The 26,318-nt window shown below is 40.4% G+C and overlaps 6 protein-coding genes across 8 annotated transcripts in view; 4 read left to right on the top strand and 2 right to left on the bottom strand.

Annotated features, from left to right (window-relative positions):
- LOC138209949 (major histocompatibility complex class I-related gene protein-like) overlaps positions 1-2,258 on the top strand; it is a 14,724-nt gene extending 12,466 nt beyond the window's left edge. The window contains exons 5-8 of one of the 3 annotated variants that reach the window (XM_069168778.1): positions 89-184; positions 397-414; positions 586-657; positions 1,666-2,258. In XM_069168778.1, the coding sequence (XP_069024879.1) occupies positions 89-184; positions 397-414; positions 586-632 (161 nt within the window). In that variant the 3' untranslated portion in view covers positions 633-657; positions 1,666-2,258. The remainder of the gene's footprint in view (positions 1-88; positions 185-396; positions 415-585; positions 658-1,665) is intronic. The other 2 variants (XM_069168776.1, XM_069168777.1) reach the window with 2 other exon arrangements.
- A 1,373-nt stretch (positions 2,259-3,631) lies between these two features.
- psmb8a (proteasome 20S subunit beta 8A) lies at positions 3,632-7,360 on the bottom strand. Its single transcript, XM_069168704.1, has 6 exons — positions 7,086-7,360; positions 6,671-6,812; positions 6,212-6,323; positions 5,268-5,397; positions 4,499-4,703; positions 3,632-3,900 (listed from the first exon to the last, which is right to left on the bottom strand). The coding sequence occupies exons 1-6, from the start codon at positions 7,233-7,235 to the stop codon at positions 3,812-3,814; spliced, it is 828 nt and encodes a 275-aa protein (XP_069024805.1). The 5' UTR covers positions 7,236-7,360; the 3' UTR covers positions 3,632-3,811.
- Positions 7,361-7,901: 541 nt separating this feature from the next.
- Positions 7,902-11,707, bottom strand: psmb13a (proteasome 20S subunit beta 13a). Its single transcript, XM_069168705.1, has 9 exons — positions 11,630-11,707; positions 11,380-11,520; positions 11,027-11,114; positions 10,385-10,482; positions 9,571-9,711; positions 9,344-9,459; positions 9,029-9,087; positions 8,733-8,884; positions 7,902-8,316 (listed from the first exon to the last, which is right to left on the bottom strand). Exons 2-9 carry the CDS (start codon positions 11,439-11,441, stop codon positions 8,205-8,207), a joined length of 828 nt encoding a protein of 275 aa, XP_069024806.1. The 5' UTR covers positions 11,442-11,520; positions 11,630-11,707; the 3' UTR covers positions 7,902-8,204.
- psmb12 (proteasome 20S subunit beta 12) lies at positions 11,376-14,736 on the top strand. Its single transcript, XM_069168707.1, has 6 exons — positions 11,376-11,588; positions 12,047-12,117; positions 12,758-12,889; positions 13,101-13,230; positions 13,313-13,457; positions 14,286-14,736. Exons 1-6 carry the CDS (start codon positions 11,541-11,543, stop codon positions 14,411-14,413), a joined length of 654 nt encoding a protein of 217 aa, XP_069024808.1. The 5' UTR covers positions 11,376-11,540; the 3' UTR covers positions 14,414-14,736.
- A 242-nt stretch (positions 14,737-14,978) lies between these two features.
- psmb9a (proteasome 20S subunit beta 9a) lies at positions 14,979-18,564 on the top strand. Its single transcript, XM_069168775.1, has 6 exons — positions 14,979-15,268; positions 15,377-15,444; positions 15,641-15,772; positions 16,774-16,903; positions 17,525-17,666; positions 17,804-18,564. The coding sequence occupies exons 1-6, from the start codon at positions 15,218-15,220 to the stop codon at positions 17,929-17,931; spliced, it is 651 nt and encodes a 216-aa protein (XP_069024876.1). The 5' UTR covers positions 14,979-15,217; the 3' UTR covers positions 17,932-18,564.
- A 404-nt stretch (positions 18,565-18,968) lies between these two features.
- On the top strand, positions 18,969-24,465 carry tap2a (transporter associated with antigen processing, subunit type a). The gene is made up of 11 exons (XM_069168783.1): positions 18,969-19,540; positions 19,819-19,933; positions 20,021-20,151; positions 20,381-20,586; positions 20,669-20,866; positions 21,018-21,146; positions 21,518-21,706; positions 21,923-22,096; positions 22,546-22,705; positions 22,908-23,044; positions 23,920-24,465. The coding sequence occupies exons 1-11, from the start codon at positions 19,027-19,029 to the stop codon at positions 24,124-24,126; spliced, it is 2,160 nt and encodes a 719-aa protein (XP_069024884.1). The 5' UTR covers positions 18,969-19,026; the 3' UTR covers positions 24,127-24,465.
- The last annotated feature ends 1,853 nt before the right edge of the window (positions 24,466-26,318 follow it).

Below are 26,318 nucleotides of genomic sequence, written 5' to 3'. Positions count from 1 at the left end.
GTTGTTCCCTGATTATCACGTGAAGGTTCCTTTCTTATAACCTGCTTTGTTTCTTCCGGTGGTGATTTGTTTGTTGTTGTTTTATCAGCAGGGAATCACATCATCATCATCACCGTCATCGCAGCGGTTGTTCTCGTTGTTGTTCTCGCTGCGATTGGATTCCTTGTTTACAAGAAGAAGACGGGTGAGAGACCAAAACAGAAACTGTGTCTCATATTATCTTTTATGTAAAAGTGAAACAAACACACCTAAAATAGTTTCAACCAACATGAAGCGATGTAATTCTCAGCTCTACGGTTTTAATGATAACAGGACGATGCGAGGGAGAAGTGAAAGGAAATAAAAATAATGTACAACAACTATTAACAACTGAAATTATTTATCTTTTCATTTCAGACAAGCGCCCTCCATCCCGTAAGTAAAACCTGTTTGGATTTAGTTTTCTCTTATCTCACATGTATTATAGCTTAAACAAACATTCTGTATTTTGTCCTCCAAATGTTTTTTTTTATTGTTGTCTGTTTGTTAAACTGAGGTTCAGTTCAGAGCTGCATGTGGACTAACAAAATGTTTCTGACCTTCCAGCTGTGGAGAACCGTGAGGTCCAGCAGCAAATGCTTCCAACGGCCTAAATGACAAACACAACCCTGCACACAGGTGAGCTGCTTCATATGTTGAAGAAAGTGTCCTTGTAACATGTGTAGAGGAACCGTACGAGTGTTTCACTGTCAAAACCTCGCTGACATGTTGGAGTTAAATATCTGTAGTGAACAAAATCTCTCCGTCAATTATATTTTCACAACAAACGCGAAGCTGTTTTATGTTAAGTGAAAAAAGATTTGATAAATAATAACTTTAATATCAAGATTTAGAAAAGCAACAACACCAATTTATCAAAATGGTTCAACCAAAATAAAACAAACAATTGTTCCTCAAAAGCAAAACAGTTAAATACTTATATGGATCTTTCATATTTTAGTTCTTAATGATACAATAAATACTCAGTTTTGTGCAATCAAATTCTCTCTTTGTTATTATTTTCTGTTATAAATCATCTTTCTTTCTTGTCTTCTCTTTACGTTTATGGACAAATCTTGGCCTGAAACGAGGAGCGATGTCGCCGCGTTCTTCTCCATAAACTGAGAATTTATTGGTTCTTCATCATTCGAATTGTAAACTGAGTGAATAAAGTGGTGATTCTAGTTCTAGAAACATACTGATAGAAATTCAGAGGAAATAAAACCAAAACATGAATTGACAAGATATTTTTCAAACACATAAATGGTGACAAAAATTATTTTGATGACATATTGAAAGGTGGATTTTCTTCTGGTAAAATATTTCAACATTGATAAATGAATTAAGGATGATGAAGTAAAACATTATCAAACATGTTCCATATAATCACAACGGAGTTAAAACAAATCTAAAACAAATCCACATTACTTCCAGTTTTTGTATGTTTCTGGTGTTGGGGTTCTCTTGTACATCAACAAATCAAGCATCAATATTGATGATACAACACGGATGAATTCCCCTTTTCATAAATCCATATTCCCAGCGTGTTGGGATACGTAGATGTAAACCTTTAGATAACATGCTGCGTCCTCTGGAAGCAGCTGATGTAAACGGGAGCCTTTAACCAGCCTGTGTTTGTCCGTGTAGATTCTCCATCTGTGACACTCCTGATGATAAAGCTGCGACTGACTCCAGTCCTCTTTAACTCCGCTGAACAACAGGACAGGAAATGGATGAAGGGAGTTTTGCATCACTGTGGTGCTTGATGCTAATTAGTCGGTTATGATGACATCATTTGTTAATTTAATTCCCAGAAAATAACAGAAAAACATGAAATTACAATATGAGGTTGCATCAATGCGCACGGACACAAAATTTAAGAACCAGTTAAAATGTGGTTTTCCAATTGTATAAATATTCTGCTCGTATATTTCTGATGCGCTGATAAAAGGTTTTGTTTTGATTGGAAGAAGGTTTGAGCAAATAATTGATATCTTTATGGCTTTTTGATTTAAGTAATTTTTTGATTCTTGATTTAACATTAGAGTTTAAGTTTAGCTGATATAATGAAGGGTGGTGTGATATTTTGTGTTTGCCTGCTATTTTTTTAGGGACGAACAGCTTTTCTGTCATGTAAGCATTTTGAAATTAAGAGGTGTAGATTTAATTAAGTTGTATTAACGTTTCAATCTATTTTGATGTGTGTTTTGATTCTCAATAAAGTCCCCAAATAATCAAAATTTCTTGTCTTCGAATGATTTCATAAACACACACCTGTGAGTGCAGCTACGATTTCATGAATACTGAGTATTCACTGCTGTCACAGATTAAATAAACGTGGCTCTGTCATGTAGATGTTGATGTGTGAGTTTTCAATCATAACTGAAGAAGTTTTGACTTTTTACCAGCTGACAAAAAAATTAATAGTAGTGATTTTTTTTCTGTATAAGACTTGAATGGTCTGGTTAGTTACTTAAAACGAGTGTTTGCACAATATTATATTCTCGTAGTATGTTTACAGAAAGCTTCTGCTGTTTGGTTACTAAAATATTCATATTTAAAGCCAACTTTCATTGCGTACATGTATGTTTCATTTTATCAGTGAGCATACATCACGTTTTCAGTGGTGCTTTTTACCCCGGAAAAAAAACAAACCTGTTGCACTTAAATCTGCCTGGCAACTGATGACCACGCCTGCAGCGCCTTCAAATCAACTTACTTTTCTTACTAGATGTAATGTGCTTCAGATTAAACCCGTATCATGTATAGTTACTTGAAGAGATGCACTAATATATACATCATATAGTTTTCAAGAAATAGGTGAAAACAGTTTAGATTTTTTTTTTAATGTTGAAAAAAAACAACCATTTTCTTTTGAATTTATCTTTACATTCATATCAGATAACTTCTTGGTTTCTGTGTGCTTCACAGGTTATGTGCAAGAAAACGTGAAATCTTTACAGTCATTCAAACATAAAGGTGATTATTGTTTCTATAACGGTGAATACCTCTCCAGGTAAAACGTGTGAGACCGAGTTCTGCACGGAAACAGATGACAGTACAGCTGCCTTCACTGCAGTTTGGTTCATATTTTATGTGGAACAAACCTGTGTATTTTAAGCTATAAATAAAGTAATTAACCGTCAAATATATAAATTGAATTTCAGTTGCTTTCGTATTAGTATGGATTTATTAGTAAGATACAATCACTTGAAATATGACAGCGTTGGCAGCAGGATTTTAAAATAGGTTTGGCACTTCCTGTGTGTTTGTGGTCCTTTTCACCAGACCATATGTGACAAAAAAAAAAAAAAAAAAAAAAACATATTCTGTCATCAGGTAATGCTTTAAAACACACAGTATGTTTCTTTTTTTTAACAACTACATTACATTAACTCATTTAAAATGTGCTGATAAAATCATCCTAAATAACAACTGACATCAGGGACTTAAATGTTATTAAACTGACACATCAGTCATCTGTGAAAATATTTGTACTCGCTTTGTATTAAAATCAACATACGAGCTGGCTGTAGAGTTTATAAATGACACTTTCTATCATGAAGCATCATAATGAATCTGTTTGAGTTCATTATAACAAGACAGACAGTCAGTCAGTGAAACAACAGTCTTTATTTTGTAGCTGTGTTGTGTTGGTCAGGTTGTCTGGACATTGTAGAGTTACAGTATCAGCAGGTTGCAGCACAGAGTACAAACAACAATAATCACTGTGGACACACATCAGTGGACCGTCTTCAGAGCGTCGAGGCTGATCTGGGGTCAGAGGTCAAACTCAGAACATGCCCTTCCTGTAGCGGTGGATCAACTCTGACACGTCCTCCTTGCACACCTTTATCCAGCCCTCCTCCTTCATGTGGTACACTGGACACACACACACACACACACACACACACACACACACACACACACACACACACACACACACACACACACACACACACATGAACACACATAATACCACATAGCTCATGACAGTTTTTCAACTGCTTGCAGACGACGACTTTATGCATTTCAGGACTAGACACATTTCAGTACTTTCTTAATTTAAAAAAAATGTTGACATTGGAGAGATGACAGGAAATGAAAGGAGAGAGAGAGAAAGGGGGAATTACATGCAGCAAAGGTCCACAGTTGGATTTTGTCTTTTATAGTCGTCACTTTAAGCTCGAGGACACGGTTCTGATTTCCTTCATTCTTTGAGCATTGGTTTGGATCGTAGTTATTTGTAGTTGCTTATACTGTGTACATATCTTTATTCTAGCAGAATTAGATACAAGCTTCTACATGACATAAATCAAATATATAACTGAGTCTACAGAAATGTCAGTGATTCTTTGAGCTAAATGCAAAACTTATTGAACTAAAAAACTAAAACTTCATGGTAAACCATCCAGTAGTTGAGATCTTTTGAGTGTCAGTGTGGCTTAAAACCCGAACCCTCCTACTACTTAATACTCACTGTTTACCACTCCGCCGGAGTAGGCGTCCCTGTGCGTAGCGTGGACGATGCCCCGACGGCCGAGTTCGTACGCCTCCTCCACTGTCATGTCTTCCCTGTAACCGCTGTCCATCACACCGTAGGCGAAGCTGCTCCCACAGCCGGTAGAGAACATACGGCCGGACAGACGCGTGCCGTTGTCGTCCACATAGTACAGACCAGGGCCCTGCACACACACAGTACTATAAGCTCTGCAGGAATCCTGTTATTTTACATAGCAGCCACAGTTTCTGATGAATCTCCAAACACAAGCTGCTCACATTATAATACTTAAAAACAATATTACCTGTTGCCTTTTTTTTTTTTAGCTCATCTACCCCTCCCACCCTTAACTTCCCACAGTTTCTACTTTAAACCACATTGCAACACCACAATGACCAACGTGTTGAGTTAATATTATCTAAAAAGCATTTGAATCCCTTATTTTTCCTGAATGTTTCAGCAGTAGTCACAGTTTCTGTTTTGTAAAATGCTCACGGTTCTTTAAGTTAAAAAAAAATTATATTTTTGTGATATGCTGCATATTTCTGATAAGAGGAAGTGATTACATATGACTCATTATTAGGTAGTATTTTTTTTTTTTATGATTTTTTTCCCCCTCAACTTGCAATTTTTGCTAATTACCATATTTTTACAACAATCACAAACAACACTCAGTGAAATCCTGGAGGGACGGACTGACGGACTGAACCCTTTAATGACAATATTTGAAGTTCTGAGCGGCGCTTGCCTCTTTGTCCCATCCACAGATCATGCTCCCCATGGAGAGGCCCATGCCTCTGTAGCCCAGCATCATGTTCGATAACAGCTTAGAGGCAGCGGCCACAGAGATCCGGTGGTTGTTCCTCAGCCTGTACAGCCTGATGACAATACAAGAAGATACCACTCAGTTCAGGAGAAAAATAACAGACAAATGAATCATCTGTGTAGGTAGTTCAGATTAGATTTAATTTAACTACTCCAATGTTGCATTGATTGTGTTCTGATAAATTATATTAAAACTCAGGTTGTGACATAAACTCCACACAGGAGGCCTCCGGTGTGAGATTCAAGCTCTGGTCCAAAAGCCTTTTATCTCCTTTGTGTGAACAAACCTTCTGAACCGCTAAATCTATTTTCTCCACTCAAAACCAGGGACCGTTCGCTACTTTATTTTATTGTGATTTTAAAGTTTATTCTTGGTTCCCCCCCCCGTCATGGAGCTCTAAAACAGGAAGTAAATACACATTTTCAGCATGTTACTGAGCATACAAACAGGCTACAACACACCAAACCCAAGTCAGAAAGCTCGTATGTAAATCAAATAAACCTGCACGGTAGGAGGAGGATTTTCCTGCTTGATTATAATCACGCTGTGAAACACTCCTTTCCTTCCGGCCCCGATGAAACATGTTTAATGCTTTTGACAATATTATTGTGGAGCTAAATTATCTGAACATATTAGAGGGCTTTTATATCCGTCTTGACTTCAAACCGGCAACAAGAGCATCATTCACATATGTTTGATAGGAACTGATGGAGATGCACCTCCAGTTACAAGGCCATTAAAAGGGCAGAGGACCCTTTTGAAGTGTGTGTTAATGTGTATGAGGAGCACAGATTGATAAAAAAAATCATAAAAAGAGTCGGATACACAAAATGTGGCATAATTATTCACAACAAAGCAGGACAGACCTGCATTCTTTGGCCAGGAGTCTCTCCCAGTACTGGCAGTCGGCAGCGCTGCCCGACATGGTGCCCAGCAGGTACGGGTTGATCTCTATCACCTTGTTGACGTCATTGGATGCTGCAGACAGATTAGGCAAAAGGAGACATTTATCGGCTGAAACAACAGGTTGCATCATGGTTGTTGTTGCTTATTCAGCTGAAAGACCCTGATTCACATTTCAAAATCCCCTTTGAGGCCGTTTTTGAGGGGATATGTTACTGGTGGCTCCTAATATGTAACTCCTCATTTTCTAAACAGCAATAGGCTGCTAAAACTTAGACAAATGACAGGATATAAGTTGCATTATTTGTTTTCACTACACTTTATCCAATTTGGTTGTTTTTTTTTGTTAATCTCCATCTCTTCCATCCGTTTTCCACGCGTGGAGTAGAAAACATATTTTCTCTCCAGATCTGCATATTTACCCAAGTAACGGCCAGCTGAGGCTCTGGAGTCCACAGCCACGATGACTCCATGTCTGAACGTGAATGCCAGGGTGGTCGTGCCGTGGTTCAGGTCAATGCACACTCCTCCGTCACGGTTGCAGGACTTGAGAAACCCAGAGGGCTGCAAGCGAAACCAAAAAGAAACTCTGAGTGGGACGCTTAAACTGAGATGGCACCGTGTGTCAAAGAGAAAATAATAGTGGAACATTTATCACAACATCATGTATTTTCACACAAAAAAAAATGGAGATAGTTGAGCTAAATGTGTGATTTCAAAGCAAACACACGCTGACGCGTAAAAGGATCACGCGCGTCTGACGCTTGGTGCTCGTGGCAGATACCGACAGGATTCAGTACATTAATATCTGTCGAAATGTAGTGAAATGATACTCACCTCCACACCCGGAGGAACAGCAAATTCAGGCGTTTTCATCCCAAAGTTGTAGTGGTTGGTTCGGTCGACGAGAGGCGTCTGTCTCGCTGGGAGAATTTGGCCACGGAGTTCAGAATAAGGCTTAAAACCACTCACATCAAAAAGTGCCATTATAGTAAAGTATAAATTCGTATTATATCGTGTAAAGTGTAGGTCTTAAGTTTTCCAAAGGGGCGATGGCGATTGACGGCGTCAAGGATAATTTCCTTGTACGTAACAAGGAATACGAAAGTGAAAGGGTTTTTAAAAAGTATTTCACTGCAGTCTCTTTCTCTTAGAAAATTGGTCAGCAGAACAATACAGATGCGCAGTTGTTTAAAAAAGAAGCTTTACATGACCGAGAATGGCAGGTTTTTAAAAATCAAAAAATGTAATTGATAAAAATAAAACAAACTCTGTGATATTTATCTTAAATAAATAAAAAAAAATTAATTGAGATCGCTCAAACCACCTAAACCAATAGGAGAGCGGTGTCGTTTTTTCATCATCAGTCTCTAGGCAGAAAAGAAGCACTCAGGTTTTAAGAACCCAGCAAAGATACACGGACATGACTAGTAATCATCAGGATTCACTTATCTCATGCAGTTTGGTTAATGTCGTGTTAATGTTAATGTTAATGATGTAGATTGAGAAAAAATAACATTACATGCAGCACAGGAACCTGCTTTGTGGGCTATGGGTGTTTATTGTAAACATATGGGTGCTGTTTGAGGATTAACACATCAAAGTGGGTCAATAATCATAAAACATGCAAAGAAATAAGGCAACAAAGTCATATGAGTTTGTTAATAGGACTTTATTCAGTGTTTTAATTGTTATTGAATAAAAAAAAAAAAAATCATGTTGCATCTCATTGTCGCCCAGAAGCAGCAGTTTACTGTAATCCTGCAATAATCCCTGCAGTACTACAGTTTCTGAATTATTCCAGAGCAGAAACCATCATGACAGCGTTTAGAAAAGGTCCGAGATGTTTCATTACTTTTATTTAATATCTGTTGATAACAATTGAGTTCAACCGAAGACATTTCCTTTCACTGCTGAACGTTGTGGGGTTTCTGTAGTGCGGTGGTCCGTTGCAGCTCAGGCCGTATCCATCTGCTGCACAGTCTCCTGCACAACCTCCAGCTTTAAGGGGACGACTTTCTCAGTCATAATCGGTGTCGTGCCTGGACGATATTTGTATTTAATTTTCCTAAGAAAAGACAGATACAGATACATATTAGTTAAGGGTTAGATTTGAATTAAATGTGAAAATGGACTTGTCAAAGTTTTTGCTTTGCATCATTCACTTTTAAATTAGTGTGGCAAAGCTGACAAGGCTCATTGTTGAACAATATGATTTATAATTTTTGGATAGCTTTTAAAGAAGTAAGTTGTTCATGAACTAAAGAGCTTATCGGACCAGAAAGTTCAGATACTGCTCCTGTTGCGCGTGAACGCTGCGCAGCACTGTGACGTGCACGGAGCAGAGAGAAGCCGTAACCTTCGGGAGGAAGTACTCCAAGTTCTGTCGCTCAGTCAACATCAGCACCTGAGTTACACATCATGTTGTGAGCAGTGGTTCGGGTGTGTCAACTAGTGAACAATCTTAAACTTATACATCCCCACCTGTTGTCTTTGTACTGTGACTCCTGATAGGGTCTGATGTAATCCACCCCTTCTCTGGTGATGACGCACATGTCAATGTTGTTGCCTGAGCCGAGGTCACTCATGATACCTGCATGGATGGCAGCTCGCACCAGCTGCTTGGCGTTCTCCAGCTGAGAGAGGTGAGAGAAATCACAAAGGACGTGAATCGACCGTTTTTTTTACGTTTTCTCAACTGTTTGTCTGACCTGGAGAATTATTTTGCCTTCACACCTGCCGTACTGCAATTAAAGATGCAAAAATGTCCAGTGACGTACCTCGAGGTTCGGTTTGAATCCATCCTCCAAAATCCCGAGAGCAGCCAGATCACCAGATCCTGCATGAACACACAGTAAGAGGCACAGATTAGATTAAGGCTGAGTGTGAATTAAATGCATGGCTGCAGAAAATTATAGCATCTCACATCATTTGTAAAAGTATTAAAGTAGAACATGTTTTGACATCCTGGACTGAACAGACGGAGGAGAGAGCGTCACAAACTCAAACTCCACCAACAAAGAATCCAGGAAAAAGATCACAGGTCACAGCAACAGTGCTGGCGATGCTTATTGATGATTATTAGTGTCACATACCCATTGAAAGGTAAGGCACCTTATTGACACTCCCATATGGCCCCACTGTGTACAGGTGGTTCCCAGTGACGTCTACTCCTCCCAGTATGAGATTGGCACCAATTTGTCCGTGGTACCTGAGGGCCACAAAGACCACCGTTAACACCGTGGATTCCTGAACAAGGAACTAAATGTTGAGCTCGTTGACACACCTACATACATGTACATGACGTGTGCGCGACACAAACCTGTACAGCATATCCTGCAGTATGTTGACGGCCATGACGACACGAGGGTTCCTCCCGCTGTTCAGTGAGAAGATGGTGAGGTTGGACGAGAGGAGGTCCGTGGTTTTCTCTGTGTCCGCTGCTGTACCTGCTCCACAACAACTAGAGAGAGAGAGAGAGAGAGAGAGAGAGAGCGATGATGAGCGAGCAGATGGTTGGAAACAAGAGAATTGGGAAGTTTTAATGGGAAAGGTTAAAGTCGAGCGATGACGTCTTTCTTGAGCCAATATTTTGCTTCAACAATAACAGAAAACCATAAAAAGATTGATGGACTTTTCCCCCCTCCACAGTCGCCAACAATATCCCAGAATGCAATGCAGTCTCTCATCAGTAGTGTGTTGTTTTTTGAAGACTTTTCTGGTTTGAACAGGATGATACCGTCCGACTATTTTCCTTCCAGCTATAACTGACCTCATAAGATAAAACCTTAAAATTCAACAGAAGCTCACTGCATTGCATTCTGGGATATGTAGGAAATCACTTAAGCTGACGTGAAGGAGAGTCTCTTTATTAACTTTTATAATAAGAGGAACAACAGAAACAACAACAATAAAGCATACGCAGTTTGAACATCTGCAGTAACACACCAATAAAATGAAATTTAAAAAATAAATAATAAAATGAATGTCTCCCTTACGTGTAAAGGAGACATTTAATAGTAAAATGTACACCAAGAGAGCAAAAGACAATAGATCAATGGAAAACAACTGATGTGTGTGTGTGTGTATGTGTGTGTGTGTGTGTGTGTGTGTGTGATGGTACTCGTGGCACTTACTATATGTTGGGAGCAATGTAGTGGATCTTGGCACACGCCTTGTCGGCCACCACCTCACTGGAGGTGGCTCTTGTGTCGGCTCCCAGCACCACCCCATCCTGCACCCACACAGACAAATCAGACAAATCAGATCAGACTTTTTGCAGGTCCTCGTGCAAAAATGTGTGCAGCCGCAGGAATGTTGTGTTGTTAGTTCAGGGATGCCAGCATGTTACATTTTGAAGTTTCCTGCCAAACAGTAACATTTTAAAAGCACGTTGGTTGTATTTATTTTTTAAAGAATCCATGTTGGATTGTTGTTTGTTGTCTGGATTTGAATTTCTGGCGTCATAACTCCTGAAATGCCATCAGCAGGTTGGATAGGCCTTGAATGTAATGCCAGAAAGAATCTGTGCTCACAACTGCAGCACCATGCAAGATAAGAAACTTAAATTTTAAAAACTGAAGGCATCTCATTCAAGTTTGGGCAAGTTCTCTTTTTATATGAGACTGAAGGAAAAGCAGGAGCTGCATATGAGTTTGTTGTGATTTTAAAAACAGCATCAGGAATCAAAAGTATATTTTAGAGACTAAAACATAGAATATCACTGTTGTGGTTCATTATTATTTTATCAGTGCAGTTTAAACCAATGTTTTACTCGCCTTGAACACCACTCCTGCTATGGTGGTGCCTGTTTTCAGAGGTTTTGGTGCCTGTGCTCCATCAAAAAGACCCTCCAACGCAGCATTTCTAAAGAGGAGGAGAGAGGGGGAGGAGGGGGGTGTTATCAGGTGGAGGGGTGTTAATAACAACTAATCAATACATATCCTGATAATAAAAACCGTAAACACGCCGTAATTATAATATTCCTTTGATTAAATTGAAAAACAAGCAGGAAAAAGTTACTTTCGTTTTTGATCCCGTGAAAGTTCCGTCTAACCCACCGAGTTTCATCCTGTTTTCTGTCATCACTGATAAACTCTGCTGCTCGGAACACAGAGAGAGAAGCTCATACCTGGCCGCGTTGTCGAAATTAAATCCGGCCGCCGGAGCTTCGAGGACATTTGATAGCGCCATTCTGGATGTGACCGCGGCGTCTCTGGCGCGTCTCGATGCGCGTGAGGTCGCTGTTCCGAGCGTCAGCTCTCCTCGTTTGCTTTCGATTTTGGAGTAAAAATGGAGAAACACCGCACGGACTCACAAGTCAGAGGAGTCAGCACAGGGGTGAGTAAATCCAGATCAGTTCACAAGTATGTTTTTTTTACCTGCTGACGCCGCACGGAGCTTATTGTGCGTAAAATGATCGATGAGGTTTGAACAGGTGATGCTGTGATGCAGGAGTTTGCCTCGAGGCAGAATGTCTTGGACTGGTCTGTGCACGTGTTGTTTTTTATCTGTGAATGTTTACGTGTAACATCTGAATAAGTTTGTTCTTCAAATTTCTATAAAATAATCGACTTGCTACACTTCTATTTCCTGTCAGAAGGTGGTCCACATTAAAACCGCCCCCTCACAGAACTCTAAATCCCAGAATTCATAGCTGTTCGGGCCGAATGAATGAACAGGAAACCATGGGAAGAAAGTGTGCTTGTGATGCTTTGTAAACCAGTTTTACAGGTATCTTCTTACAGTTTGCTGAATGTAATTTATTTAGTCCTCCCTCCTCCTCTCTCCTCCCTCAGACAACCATCCTGGCTGCCGTCTTTGATGGAGGGGTTGTGATTGGATCAGATTCCAGGGCTTCCATTGGAGGGTGAGGATGTTGTCATGATGGAATGAGCTGCTTTTATTGATAAACATTAATAGAGTTAACACATTCAAAAATAATTGGTAGGATGAATTGTGCAGCATTTTGAAATATGTGCATTACATAACTTTTGAAGCACAAAAGAGGTTGCAACATGTTTTTATGCACAGGTGGCCGACACGTCCTCATAACATTCAAAGTTTTACTAATTTTCATATGAGCATCTGATTACCAGGAATAATGATTTTAAGCAGCATTTCAACTTGTCAAAGAGAAGAACAACACGAGACAAGTTAATACAGAAACGCACCATTAAACCAGAACACCGGACCAGACTGATCTTTCTTCAAAAGCTGTTTGTCCAAATGAGGATTTATTTAACAGCACCTTACTAATAAAGCTGGATGCTCCACGTGTTACAAGGTCACCTGGCGAGCCTGATTATGTGAGCAGTTATAGACGAGTTTAACATTTCTGAGTTTATTAAAACAATCAAAGCCTAACAAATAAAATGTCCTCAGAACATGACAATAACGTGAGTTTACCGGCTTCCCGTCCAAATTTTTAACTGCTCGAGTTGCACATCATTTAGCATTTGTCTCTCATTGTTGCTTTTTTTTTTTTTTAATTCTCTCTCTTCTTTCAGTGAATATGTCTCAACTAAAACCATCAACAAGGTGATTCAGGTTCACGACCAGATCTTCTGCTGCATGGCCGGTTCACTCGCGGATGCTCAGGCCGTCATCAAGGCTGCAAAGTACCACCTGTCCTTCCACAGGTGTGCAGACACGACACGAGTTCACACACTTCACACGCGTCACATTTTCACGCTTCAAACGGGAGTATTCATGTTTTATATGTTTTTCAATCAAATTTCTCAACTGGCTTTTACCCCTCTATGAGACACACACGCGAACAGGAAACACACATGTAACACTGATTGTTCACCTTTACAAAATACAAAGACACTCCTCCTTGATGTCCCACAGCGTCCAGATGGACAGCCCTCCGCTGGTGATCGCAGCAGCGTCGGTGCTGAAGGAACTGTGTTACAAGGACAAGGAGGAGCTGCAGGCCGGCTTCATCACGGCAGGCTGGGACAAGAAGAACGGCCCACAGGTAGATAAATCTGAGAGGCAGTAATCATGGCACGTAAGTCCACCATGTAACTGCTCCACCGATGTCCTCCATCCCTCTCCAGGTGTACGTCGTGTCTCTCGGCGGGATGTTAGTCCGTCAGGCCATCACCATCGGCGGCTCGGGCAGCACTTACATCTATGGCTACGTGGACGCTAAATACAAACCCAACATGACCAGAGAGGAATGCCTACAGTTTGCCACTAATGGTTCTGTATATTTTACTATTTTGTTATTTTACTTTTATTTATGCAAACTCAAAATATATGTGTAATTGATTTTTCAGGATGTTCATGTTAAGATTTTGAAGTGTTTTTCTGGGAAACTGGATAGTGATTCCATAAAAATGAGTGAAAAGGAAGCCGGGTGTGGTAGAAAAGAAGAAATAGTGTCAGGACATTTCCTGGATTTGTTAAAAATATAATAAGAGTGTTTGACATAATAAACCTAACTCCAGGTTTTCAGGAGCCTTTCACCACGTCTTGCAGTCTTCAGCAGGACGATAACTCACATGAGAATGAAAACTTGATTTATATGCGGGTGGGTCAATAAGTTCAGAGACTGCTCCTGTTGCACGGAGCACAGAGAAGCTGTAACCTTCGAGAGTAAGTACGCCGAGTTTCGTCACGTCATTATAATCAGCACCTGAGTTACACATGCGTTTTGCGAGCAGTTGTCAGAGTGATTTTGGTCAAGCGATGAAACTCGGAGTATTTACTCACGAAGGTTAGAGCGCCGTTAACGTGCAACAGCAGCAGTCTCCGAACTTTCTGATCCACCCTCGTATTTATGGAAGAATGTATTTCATTTTTTTTATTTTTTATTTTTTATTTTTTTTTAAGGCTTTTGTTTGTATTTTAAGGAAAGAAATAAACAAACATCATTTGTCTGGCAGTTAGGAGTTTTCTAAATGTCATAAATTTGCATTAATCTGGTTGTTCAACGTAACTCATTATGTTCTGTCTCTATTCTGTTCCTGTGTGTCTTTCTTCCTCCTCCGCCCTCCCCTGTACTCCATGTGTCTTTGTCCCTCACAGCTCTGGCTCTGGCTATGGGCCGAGACAACGTCAGCGGGGGCGTGGCTAACCTGGTGGTGATCACGGAAAAGGGGGTGGAGCATGTGGTTGTACCTGGTGACAAGCTGCCCAGGTTTCATGATGAGTGACAGTCTGCCTTCAAACCAGGCAATGAAATCATGGAGTAATTATCTGGAGTCCCTGAGCAACACATTTATCACTAATTTGTTCTGTGTAAGATGATGTAACTGACTGGACACTCAACTGAAGTCAGACATGACTTGATGAAAAACTTGTGAGTCTTGTGTGAAAACATTTCTGTAAATCTGTTCAGCCTGTGTTGTGATGGAAAGAAGACACTTCCTCTCTCCACCCTTTCACGTGTCCAGATCACATGGTTGTTGTTGTTTTTGTTTATTTCATGAGAAAATATGGGAAATTAAAATCAATAAAATATTTTCCTTTTACAAAACCTCATTGTTCTCCTCTGTCTTTGTTTTTGAGTTTTTGTGCTTCAAAATATCTTCCCACGTGTTCTGTAAATAACATTTTAAACTTGTTAAAAGTGCATTATGGTCTTTTGCGTCCGTCACATTTAAACTGTAAAGTAACTTAAAGAGATCTTGATGGTGCAGTGAAACCCGGTTGGGTGACATGCAGTCTCAGTGAACTGCAGCTCTCTGCAGAGGAGGAACAATCTAACTTTCAATTTCGATTTCATCTGCGCAAACATGGAGTCCGTCTAAAGCCAGCTTGTTGGATCGATTGGGTAAAATAAACGAGCTCAAAAACAGACTTTAGAGGATTTTTATTTTTATTTATTTTTTACGTTGTTTTCCGACAACAAAACAACGTAAAACCGGAGCTGCTCGACGGAAAGCTTCCGTTTTACGCCTGGTGTCACTTCCAGCCGAACATCGCTGCTGCCGATCGTTACCGGAGGGTTTGTCACCATGTTGGGAGAAACGGAGCCGCAGTGGTTGTCTGAGGAGGTGAAAACAGGAGTAAGTATGAGATTTCTTTTTAACGTCTTTGATCGACTCTGCACACCTGGACTCCTTCTGGGTCACATGCGGAAATGATAGTTTAAAGAATTCATCCTGTGTCTGCAGACGACCATTATCGCCATAGAGTTTGATGGAGGGGTCGTGCTGGGGTCTGACTCCCGAGTGTCTGCCGGGTAAGTTCGTGCTTGTGCGCATGTGAGTATGTTTGCATTGTGTGTGTCCAGTTCTGTCTGCATTATACTGTCTTTGCTGTGACAATAGTGGCCTGTCAATATCAGGTGAAACTAAAATCCTTTTTCTCCATCCTTCCTAATCACATGTGTTTTATTTCTCTGTTTCAACTTCTTCACACCTCATCCCTCCTTCCAGGGAGTCAGTGGTGAACAGGGTGATGAACAAGCTGTCTCCCCTCCATGACAAGATCTACTGTGCTCTGTCGGGATCTGCAGCAGACGCTCAGACCATCGCTGAGATGGTCAACTACCAGCTGGATGTCCACAGGTAAATAACCAGTGGAAGTACACTCATGGATTGTCACACTTATACTGATTATAATATATGGCCAGACTGTATTTTTTTCCTCTGGCAGGGAAGGATTTTTTTCACTGCTGATTATTACCCATCAAGCTTGTGTGTACATATTTCTAAATCATTAGCATGTCTTTCAGGATAGTTAACATTGACTTCCAGATGTTGTTGTGCATCCACAAATGTGGGCTGTAACAATAAAGGAATTTTATATGTACACTTAACAAAAGTATAAACACAATTCTTTTTGTTTTTGCTCATATTTTTCATCCATTCTGATCTGATGCACACTAAAGGTTTATTACTCTCAATTTTTGTGCATAAATTCGTTGAACAAATGGCTGTGTCTCAAAATTGTAAAGCTGGTTGCTACTACCTGTGAAGTCGGGGTTCAGTTCTGTGTCCTCCTCTGTCACTGAGCCCCAAGTTGCTCCTGACCACAGGCCAGCCCTTTGCATGGTGTGTGAATGGGAGGCAATTTGTAAAAGCACTTTGAGATGGCGAAGGTGAAAAAGTGCGATATGAGCGCAGACCCTTTAATATCTGTTAGTGAGCACTTTAGCCAAGATAGTGCATCCCCCCTCCTGACGGATGTGGCACATGGAGATGCTGATTAAACACCATTATTGCACAAGTGGGACTTGTACTCATCACATTAAAAGGCCACTCTAAAACAGCACCCAAAGATGGTGGTAGTGTTTCCCAAACTAAACTCCTCGATTCAGAACTGCTGCTTACAGTATAAGATGTTGTGTGGTGGACTAAACACCATCAGACTTCTGTCAATATAACTGAATACAACCAGGCTCAGAGGTATTGTTAACCTTTAGCAACTTCATATTCGTCCTCTTGATAATATTTCAGATGGGATTTCCTGCTTTGGAGCGACGTGTTTTTTTAGTTGTCTGCATGCCAAACTTTAGATCCACGACACAGTACGTTACATTATGTAATGGTATGTCTTCTTCTGTCAGTATTGAGATCGGTAAGGACCCCCAGGTTCGCTCAGCTGCCACTCTGGTGAGGAACATCTCATACAAGTACAAGGAGGAGCTGTCCGCTCATCTGATTGTAGCCGGCTGGGACAGAAGAGACGGAGGGCAGGTCAGTGAACACATGCTGCTGGCTGCACTTTGGAGGGAAGAAAATAATTGTAATCATAGTAGTAATAATAATAATAATAGTAATAAACTGTATTTGTATAGCACCTTTCATAAAATAAATACAGCTCAGTGCTTTACAGCAAGAGAATTACATGCAGTGTTTCATTTCTAACAGAAATAAAGGAACATTTAAAAATATAGAAAAGAAATGAGATGCATAAGAACAGATAAAATGCATCAAATTAAACACAAATAGAGTTAAAATATAAAATAAGCAATATAAATTTTAAAGGTGCAGTAGTTCAAGTGCAAGAGAGCTGCAGAGTTTTGGATGAGCTGAAGTCTCTCTATTGTTTTCTGTGGTCGGCCAGTAAAAAGTGCATTACAGTAGTCCAGTCGGCTAGAAATAAAGGCATCAATCAACTTTTTGGCATTTGTCTGATTTATAAAAGGCCCTACCTTGTTTACGTTTCTAAATCACGTCAAAACTATTTGTGCAACAGCTGCTAATGTTGTCGTTCATACTTTGAGCACCAGATCTTGAAGTTACAGTTGTCTTTAAAGAATGACTTTTGCCGTCTGCTTTATTCCTCTCTGGTCCCGCGCGCCCTTTGACCTCCAGGTGTTTGCGACCCTGAACGGACTCCTGACGAGGCAGCCGTTTGCGATTGGTGGTTCTGGCAGCTCGTATGTTTACGGGTTCGTTGATGCGGAGTATCGCAGAGGCATGAGCAAAGAGGAGTGTCAGCAGTTTGTTGTCAACAGTACGTTTTTCTTTGCACAGTGTTTAACAGATTATACTAAAGAGAAACCAGACATTTGATGAATAGAGCCTTTATTCTATTATTTCATGTTATAGTAAACAAATCTCCTCTCCTGTCTCTTATTCTCTTCCTTGTAGCTCTTTCTTTGGCAATGAACCGCGATGGCTCCAGTGGAGGCGTGGCCTACCTCGTCACCATCGATGAAGACAGCGCGGAGGAGAAAGTCATCCTAGGAAACGACTTGCCCACCTTCTTTGATCAGTGACATGGTTGTTTTCCTAACAATAGCCACAGCTCAGTTTTTTTCAACTAACTTAGCTTGTAAACAGAAAAAAACAGGACAAGTACATCCTCACTAACGATTTTAATAAAAGAAAAACTATCCTTACATTTCTCTTGAATTCCCTAAAGTATTTTGAGTGTAATATCAGCTGCCCTTTGTTTTAGTGATCAGGTTTGCAATTTGTTTTTAAATTGATCTGAAACGAAGCAAAAAAAAAAGCTTTCAATAAGTGACCTTTGATGATCTTTGCCTGAAAAAAGAAATCCTACTGACACTACTTGTTGATTCAGAGGGATAATAGTGAACATTTTGTAAGTTATTACTATCAAATGGGTAGCTGCTGGGTCATCCAAGGCCACTTCCTTCTCTTAAACTTCCTGAGAGGCTTCAACAAAACCTTAGGCCTCACATACAGACGCTCTCCTACGTTTTCACTCACATTGTGACATGCTGCTGTTTGTGTGAAGTAAACAGACATATAACTAAAAAGTCAAAATAAAAGTTGTTTCACCACAAAAGGATTATGTGGATTTTACAGGTCATCATTGTAAATGAGAATTGGTTCTCAATTGATTTTACCTGGTTAAATAAAGGTCATATATATGTCACTCTTAATCCTGTCTCCTTTAGTTCACACTCATTTTAAATATGTCCTTTCATAGTGGATACACACACAAAGTGTCCTATATATTCTCTATATTAATATTTCAAATTAAAAGATAAACAAAAGCCTTATAATATCAGTTTTATTTTTTGATATTGTGCATTTTAGTGAACCATCCTTTTATAGGCTGTCTCATTAACAAGATGTTATGACTAGTTTTAATCCAGGATAATGATGGTGGTTAATTGGCATGAATATGATAATAATTATATGAAAATGGTTGAAGTGTGCAGCCACTTATAAATCCTGTTGTCCTGCTTCAGTGCGGTTTGGGGTTTATGGGTTTATGGGAACCCCCACCCCCACCCCCACCCCCCTGCTTTCACCAGAAAATGAAACCGAAAGTGGATGAAAGCTAAACACACTGGTCTCGTCCCAGAGCAGATCATACGACGACGACTGTTGCTGGGGAAATGGCAGGCAATACAGCAGCAATAATGCACAGAGTGGTTGCTTTGATCGCAGCGGTCTGCGTCGACCTGTCCCTCTTTTACGCGTCAGGATGGGTCGTTACTCAAAGCGTCTTTGGGCATCTCGCGCGCCTCTGGGTCTCGGCGGCTCTCCGGTGGTTAGCGCTTATTGCCGTGACTCGGCTCACACTCGGGCACCTCACGCCGTTGCTGTGTCGTTTGATAACGGCGTACGGTCTGCTACCGGCAGTGTTTGAGACCGGGGCCAAGGTGCTCTACACGGAGGGGAGCCAGTGTGGTCACTGGGCCGATGCGCGCTGCTGGCTGATGTGCGCAGGGGCGTCTCTGGCTGCCGCGCTGTTCTGGGAGATCACCATCCCGGACACCAACGAGGCGGCCTCGAAGAAAGAGAAGACCCAGAAGGCCAGAGTGCTGTTCATGAGAGTCCTCTACCTGTTCAAACCCGACTATCAAATGCTGCTGGGGGGGCTCGTGTTCCTGTCGCTGGCAGTCATCTGTGAGTATGCAGCTGATGATGACAATAACAAAATGATGCAGGCTGATGACTATCAACTATAAACACAATGCAAATTATTTTTAAAAACTATCAATCTGATATTATTCATTATTACTTATTACATTTTTTTTTAAATTGGAAACAGCTTCTGAAAAGTTGTAACCCTTCTTTTTGGAGAGCCAGGATGATGATGCCATTAATGGTAATGATGTTAATTTGATGCTGATTTGCATGGCTGATCAATCTAATTATTTCTACCTTTGTGTGCCTCTTCTCAGGTGAGATGTTCATCCCGTTCTACACTGGGAGAGTCATTGACATCCTCGGCAGTCAGTACCAGCCGAATGAATTCCTATCTGCACTCCTCTTCATGGGCCTATACTCTCTTGGAAGGTATAAGACAGCGTTGTCCCTCCACATTCATCTCCCATCAGGTGTCTGTGTAATATCTAACCACTTTCTCTCCGATTGATTCACTAGTTCGTTTAGTGCAGGCTGCCGAGGGGGTCTCCTAACGTGTGGCATCAGTTCCTACACATGCAGAATAAAAGTGAAGCTGTTTGAAGCTCTGACCAGGCAGGAAATTGGATTCTTTGAGACCATAAAGACCGGTAAGAACCTTAAAATGTAACATACATAAAGGACAGATGTCATGTCAAGACAGAATTTTTCATAAAAAGACAGGACAAGATGGCCTTTGAGGACAAAACAAGACAATGTAAGATGGTGCAAGTCATGATAGGGGAAACAATATTGGACAAGTCAAGCCAGACATACTGTAGAAAGACAAATAACGTTAAAGTAAAAAAAAAAGAAAAAATATATATATATTCTGTGCAGGTGAAATCACATCCAGGTTGTCCAGAGACACCAACCTGATGGGAAATGCAGTGTGCCTGAATGTCAACGTGCTGCTGAGGACATTCATCAAGACACTGGGCATGATCTCCCTGATGATGAACCTTTCATGGAAGCTCACGTTCCTCGTGTTGGTGGAGACGCCCATCACGGGCCTCTTGCAGAACATCTACGACACACACTACCAGGTAAGAGCAGGTTGATAAATAGTCGGACCTCTTTGTTTTGCAGTAAATCTAAGTTGTCCTTCTTTTACTGTGTCTTCCTCAGAGGTTGTCCCTGGCAATGCAGGACTCAATGGCCCGCGCAAATGATGCTGCGAATGAAGTCGTGTCGGGTATTCGTGTTGTGCGGAGCTTCAGCACAGAAAAATATGAGGCCCGTCGCTATGACGACCGCTTGATGGACACACACAACATAAAGACCCGCCGAGACACTGTCACAGCTGTTTACTTGCTTGCACAGAGGGTAAGAAGTGTGTTTTTTTTGGTGTGTGTGTGTGTGTGTGTGTGTGTGTGTGTGTGTGTGTGTGTGTGTGTGTGTGTGTGTTACTTAGAGATCAGCAGTACTTGTTCTGATGTGTGTTTCTCTGTGTGTGTGTGTGTGTGTGTGTCTGTAGTTGACAGGGTTGGTTATACACGTCTTCATGTTATACTACGGCAGACTTTTCATCCAGAGGGGACAGATGACCACTGGCAACCTGGTGTCCTTCATCCTCTACCAGTCAAATCTTGGAGACAACATCAGGGTATCCCATAATGCTCTGTGGATTTTTGTTAGTGTGGACGTGTGATTACAAGCATCAAGCATCAACTATTAACAAGTTAGTTAATAGTTTAGGAGTTAGAAAAGGGAAACTTTATTTATGTTGCACATTTCATGCAAAAAGAAAAGTTAGTGTCCTTAATGTTAATTTTTTTTAAACAGTCCAAATGCATGTTGTGAATGAAGAAGGTAATTAATCATTTGTGCCTGGATGGTTCATAGATTTTAAAGATGACCATCAGGACATACCATGCCTGTTTTGCACTATTCTAAACATATGGTTAAATTAATGCAACTCTGACACCAGTTTAGTAATGCGTTTACCAAGCCTGTCCCATGACTGTCATCTCCCAGACTCTCACCTCCATCTTTGGCGACATGCTGAACTCAGTCGGAGCCGCCGGGAAAGTGTTCGAGTACCTGGACCGGAAACCTCAGGTCAGCACAGGCGGAGATTTCAAACCTGATCAGCTAACCGGACACGTCAGCTTCCGCCATCTCAACTTCGCCTATCCTGCTTTCCCCAGCAAAAAAGTGCTGCAGGTGAGATTACTGTCATTAATTGGTTTGAGATTGGACAGTTCATGAAAAACAATGTAATGAATAGAAGCAAGCTGACAACTGAGGAACATATCGCCTCCAGAAAGAGGCTTAAAGTGGAGGAACTCCAACCATGTTGACTGGGAAAAAAAAGTCAACAATCTCCCTGTTACACTGTGATTACAACCACTGCTTTCTGTTATCTGTCATGTGTTTCAGGACTTTTCTTTGGAGCTGAAGCCGAGCCAGATGACGGCACTGGTGGGTCTGTCTGGAGGAGGGAAGAGCACCTGTGTGAGTCTGCTGGAGCGATTCTACGAGCCGCAAGATGGAGAGATTCTGCTGGACAACAAACCGCTGAACTCCTATGAGCACCATTACCTCCACAAGAAGGTAATTAATCATTTGTGCCTGGATGGTTCATAGATTTTAAAGATGACCATCAGGACATATTATGCCTGTTTTGCACTATTCTAATATGGTTAAATTAACGCAACTCTGACACCAGGTCCTCTGTAAATGAAAAGTTGTGCCTCAAATGCAACATCATAAAACAACATTTTGAAAGCAGCAAAAAGTCAAAATCCTCATATTTCCTTCAATGTTTATTGTTTGAATCATCAAGAATCAGCTGAGAGGAAATGTTCAGATTTAGCAGGTGCATTAATAAAATTAAATAAAATCAACTTGAGAATTTTGAGTAAAATCAAATTTAAAAAAATTTGTCACTTCTGAGATTCATTGAAATATATTGATTATAAATCTGATTCTGCAAGAAGATGCTGTATGCACGTATAAGTATAATGTCTATTGCGACACTTAAGCTGATGAGTTTTTAATAGATCTCAGTGGTGAGCCAGGAGCCAGCGCTTTTCTCTGGCTCTATCAGAGACAACATCGCCTATGGGCTTCCTGACTGCTCATTGGATGAGATCCAGGAAGCAGCACGCAAAGCCAACGCCCACCACTTCATCAGGCGGCTGGAGAAAGGCTACGATACAGGTAAAGTGCTTGAACGTCCTGGAGACAAAATTACCCGCTTTGTATGTTTGTTGGGTTAAAAAGAGCATAAAAATATCACTTTGAAAGCAGAACTGATGATGCACATACAATATATTGGAGGATGAGTGACATTCATGGTTGGTTATTGAATTTTACATCCTGAACCTCAATCGGTTGTGATTTTCTGATGTCTATTTTTCAGAGGTGGGTGAGGGGGGCAGCCAGTTATCCAAAAGTGAGAGGCAGCAGATCGCCATCGCTCGAGCTCTGGTCAGAGAGCCACAGGTCCTCATTCTGGATGAAATAACCAGCTCTCTGGACGCTGACAGTGAAAATGAGGTATGTTAACATTTTTAAGGTTGTGGTGTCCTCAGGGGTCAAAGCCTGTACATTATGTCGCAAACAGGTCCTACAGTATCAGTTAAATAGTGAGTAATCTGGTTGAACATCTGAAGACTGTATAATGTCATGAGTGCCAATTAATCTGAAAATAGTCACCTCTTCAACAACTGGTGATAAGTTTTGACTAAAATCATAAAGTCAGTACCAAGTAGATACATAGAGGAAATGTAAAGATGTGCTCACACATCACTTCTCAGTGAATTGATAATAATATCCCTAATGAAACAAAGCAATGTAAAGAACATGTCTGTCCTACTGTTTCAAGATCGGATTTACAGAAATCTTTAATTCAAAAAACATAAACTTTCACATAAAAAAAGGGATTTACCTCCAAAAGTATTTGGAAGGATTTTTGTGCTGTGTTCTTCTTAAATGTGTCTGCGTCCAAGTCTGAAGCAGTCATATGTCATGGCAAGATATCATCCTGCATGTCGGTTAGTTGCAAACTGGGCAACAGTCATGCAAAACAACCGTCTTTCACTGCTAAAAAAAAAAAAAGCTGAAAAATGTTAACCATCAACATTTTTAATGGACAGATTTGAAAAAATGTGGTCAATAATATCATTCAGCCAGTTTTGATCATTTGTTGGTAACTGGTCTTGCATGCCTGCTCTATCACCACCACTACATTAACTATGTATTATGACTTGAAATGATGTCTTGCTTTTGTTATTTACATCATAAGAAATATTAATAAATATATACAAACAGTTCTCACAAAGGTATTTAACTCTGCTTTTACCTAAAGGAGTGATACCAGGTGGACACCTTACAATAATATGATGATTATGTGTCTCATCAACTCTTCACAGGTGCAGCAGGCTCTGGCTAAATGTCCCAACCTGACGCTGCTGGTGATCGCTCACAAGCTGAAGACTATCGAGGCGGCGGATCAGATTGTTGTTGTTAGTGGTGGCAAAGTGGAGGAGCGGGGGACGCACCAGGAACTGATGGCCATGAAGGGGCTCTACTACAAACTGAGAGAGCAGCGTTTCACCGAGGAAGATTCTCTTCCCTGAAAAAACGAGTGACTCTTTACTGCGAGAGAGAATTGGTTTTGGTTTTTTATGTTCCCAGTCTATCATTATTTATTTTCAACCGGGATTATGTGCTTTAAAAACACAATACAAATGTTTTGTGGTAACATTATTAAAATGTTTTTAGAGAACGTTATCCTACTTTTAAGAGGAGCATCCTGGGAACAAAAAAAACAAACAACTGAAAACATTCTTTAAACATTGCACATTTCCATCTGAGATACCAACAGCAGCTAACCTGATAAATGTGTGAGAACAAGCTGTAGTTTATGTAAATATTAAATTCAGATTGCCACAATTAAACAGTATGTTTTTTTCAAATATGACTATTCAACTTTATTTCACAGACTGTTGATCAAAGTACATTCATGAGTGATTTCCTTCTAAGAGATGATATAACTTTGTTTCAATTTTATATTTGTTGAAAGTCAATAAATGTTTGATCCAACAGGTAATGGCGGCCATCATAAACCTTACTTTATGGTGAGATAGGCTGAAGGTTATTTTATTTTATGTCTCAAATAGTTTTATCTGAATGTGTTTGTCTGGATTGTATTTTTCATGCCTTTTATATATATATATATATATATATATATATATATATATATATATATATATATATATATAAAGTCATTTTAGCTAAAACATTAACAGGACATTGAAATGACTTTATAAAACACTGAATAAATATAAAGAAAAATAGCTCTGGCCAATGTGTGATCGGATTTGTTCCATACAGAGAATATAAACAAGAACACTGCAGTGTATGTTGGATGAAAGGACAAGAGACACACCCCTTACATAATAAAAAAAAATGTATTATTAAAATATTGCTGAGAATGGAAATAACTAATATGTTTAAGTGTTAATCCCGAATTTGCCTCACTGAGCTCATTCATCTCAGTAGTAATCAGAGAAGTTTTGTAGTCACATATGAGTGTGTTGTTTTTACTGTATTTCTGGTTTGGAGCTGAGCTGACTGCATTTTGATGGAGTGGATGAAAACGAAAGAAATTTGGTGGATGGCAATAAAATGCAGTGGTTGAGTTTTTTTTTCTTTTTATTGTTTTAGCTGACCTGGAAAGTCCCCTGCACTTCTTTCTTTTATCGATGAGGCTTTTTGGAAAGCTGCCTGATGATGTAAGTCATAAACACTGAAGACACACAGCATTCTGTCAAAACACCAACACCCTCTATCGACAAAGATCGGCCTCAGTTTAGGCAGCAGTTTTGTCGCCATTTTATCAAGACTTCTGTCTGTCTCTGTTGTCATCCACAAAATGGCGACGGAAGTGCCGCAGACAGGTTGTCCCGGTTTCTTATAGCCATATTTTAAAATTCTGAGAGGGTTTTGTTCACACTAGTTTTCTTTTCTTATATCTTAAACTGTGCAGCAGGAAACAACACTAAAACAACAGTATGTGGTACTCGACCTACATGACCTGTTCTGTACATGTTCCTGTCATATTTTTCTCCCTACTTTAAATTTATTTTCATATTGTAACTGAAGGATGATGCTCCTCTGAGAGTAACTTGTGGTCCTCTGTTTGACTGTTAGTGCTGATTAAACCCTTTTTCTTTTCTTTTTTTATTACCTGGACAAACTACTAAAATGTGAAGCTGCTTCTGAGCGTTAAAAACACACCTGACAGTTCGGAGATTCAAGTTTTCCTATCGGGCACAGTGATTCATCTTTGAACTTGGCAGCATCCCCATCAGCATTCATGTCCCACCTGCGGGTCACAAAAGGTGGGAGGGCAGACCGCCGCCATTTCAGGCCAACACCTTCAATACCAAAGCACAAAATGGCCGACACCGTGCAACAAAAGCTAGAAAATGCAAATAAAAGATGGCCCTGGTCCTCTATCACTATGATGTAATATTAAAAGGGTTATGTGTAATCTGAAACATCACTTTGTTTATCCTGTGTGTGTGTGTTTGTGTGTGTGTGTGTGTCTTTGGACATGCCTGTGTGCCGTGAAGCTTTTGTTCAACCAGTTCTGCACCATACCGGTGCACCAAGCTGCCAAGCTGGAAACTCCCCTCTCGGCTCTCTTTCGCTTTCTTTTACTGTGTTGTGAGTGCAGCAGCTGACAAACCACAGACACACCCGTCGTCTTGTGACTGATGGCGTGACCACTTCAACTCTTTTATACTTTTCAATCACACCGATT

This window comes from Embiotoca jacksoni, unplaced genomic scaffold, assembly GCF_022577435.1.
Source record: "Embiotoca jacksoni isolate LCO1_2020_lvr unplaced genomic scaffold, fEmbJac1.0.p SCAF_41, whole genome shotgun sequence".
Taxonomy (NCBI): domain Eukaryota; kingdom Metazoa; phylum Chordata; class Actinopteri; family Embiotocidae; genus Embiotoca; species Embiotoca jacksoni.
The sequence above is the reverse complement of the archived record's forward strand: the minus strand, read 5'-3'. Positions and strand labels throughout refer to the sequence as shown.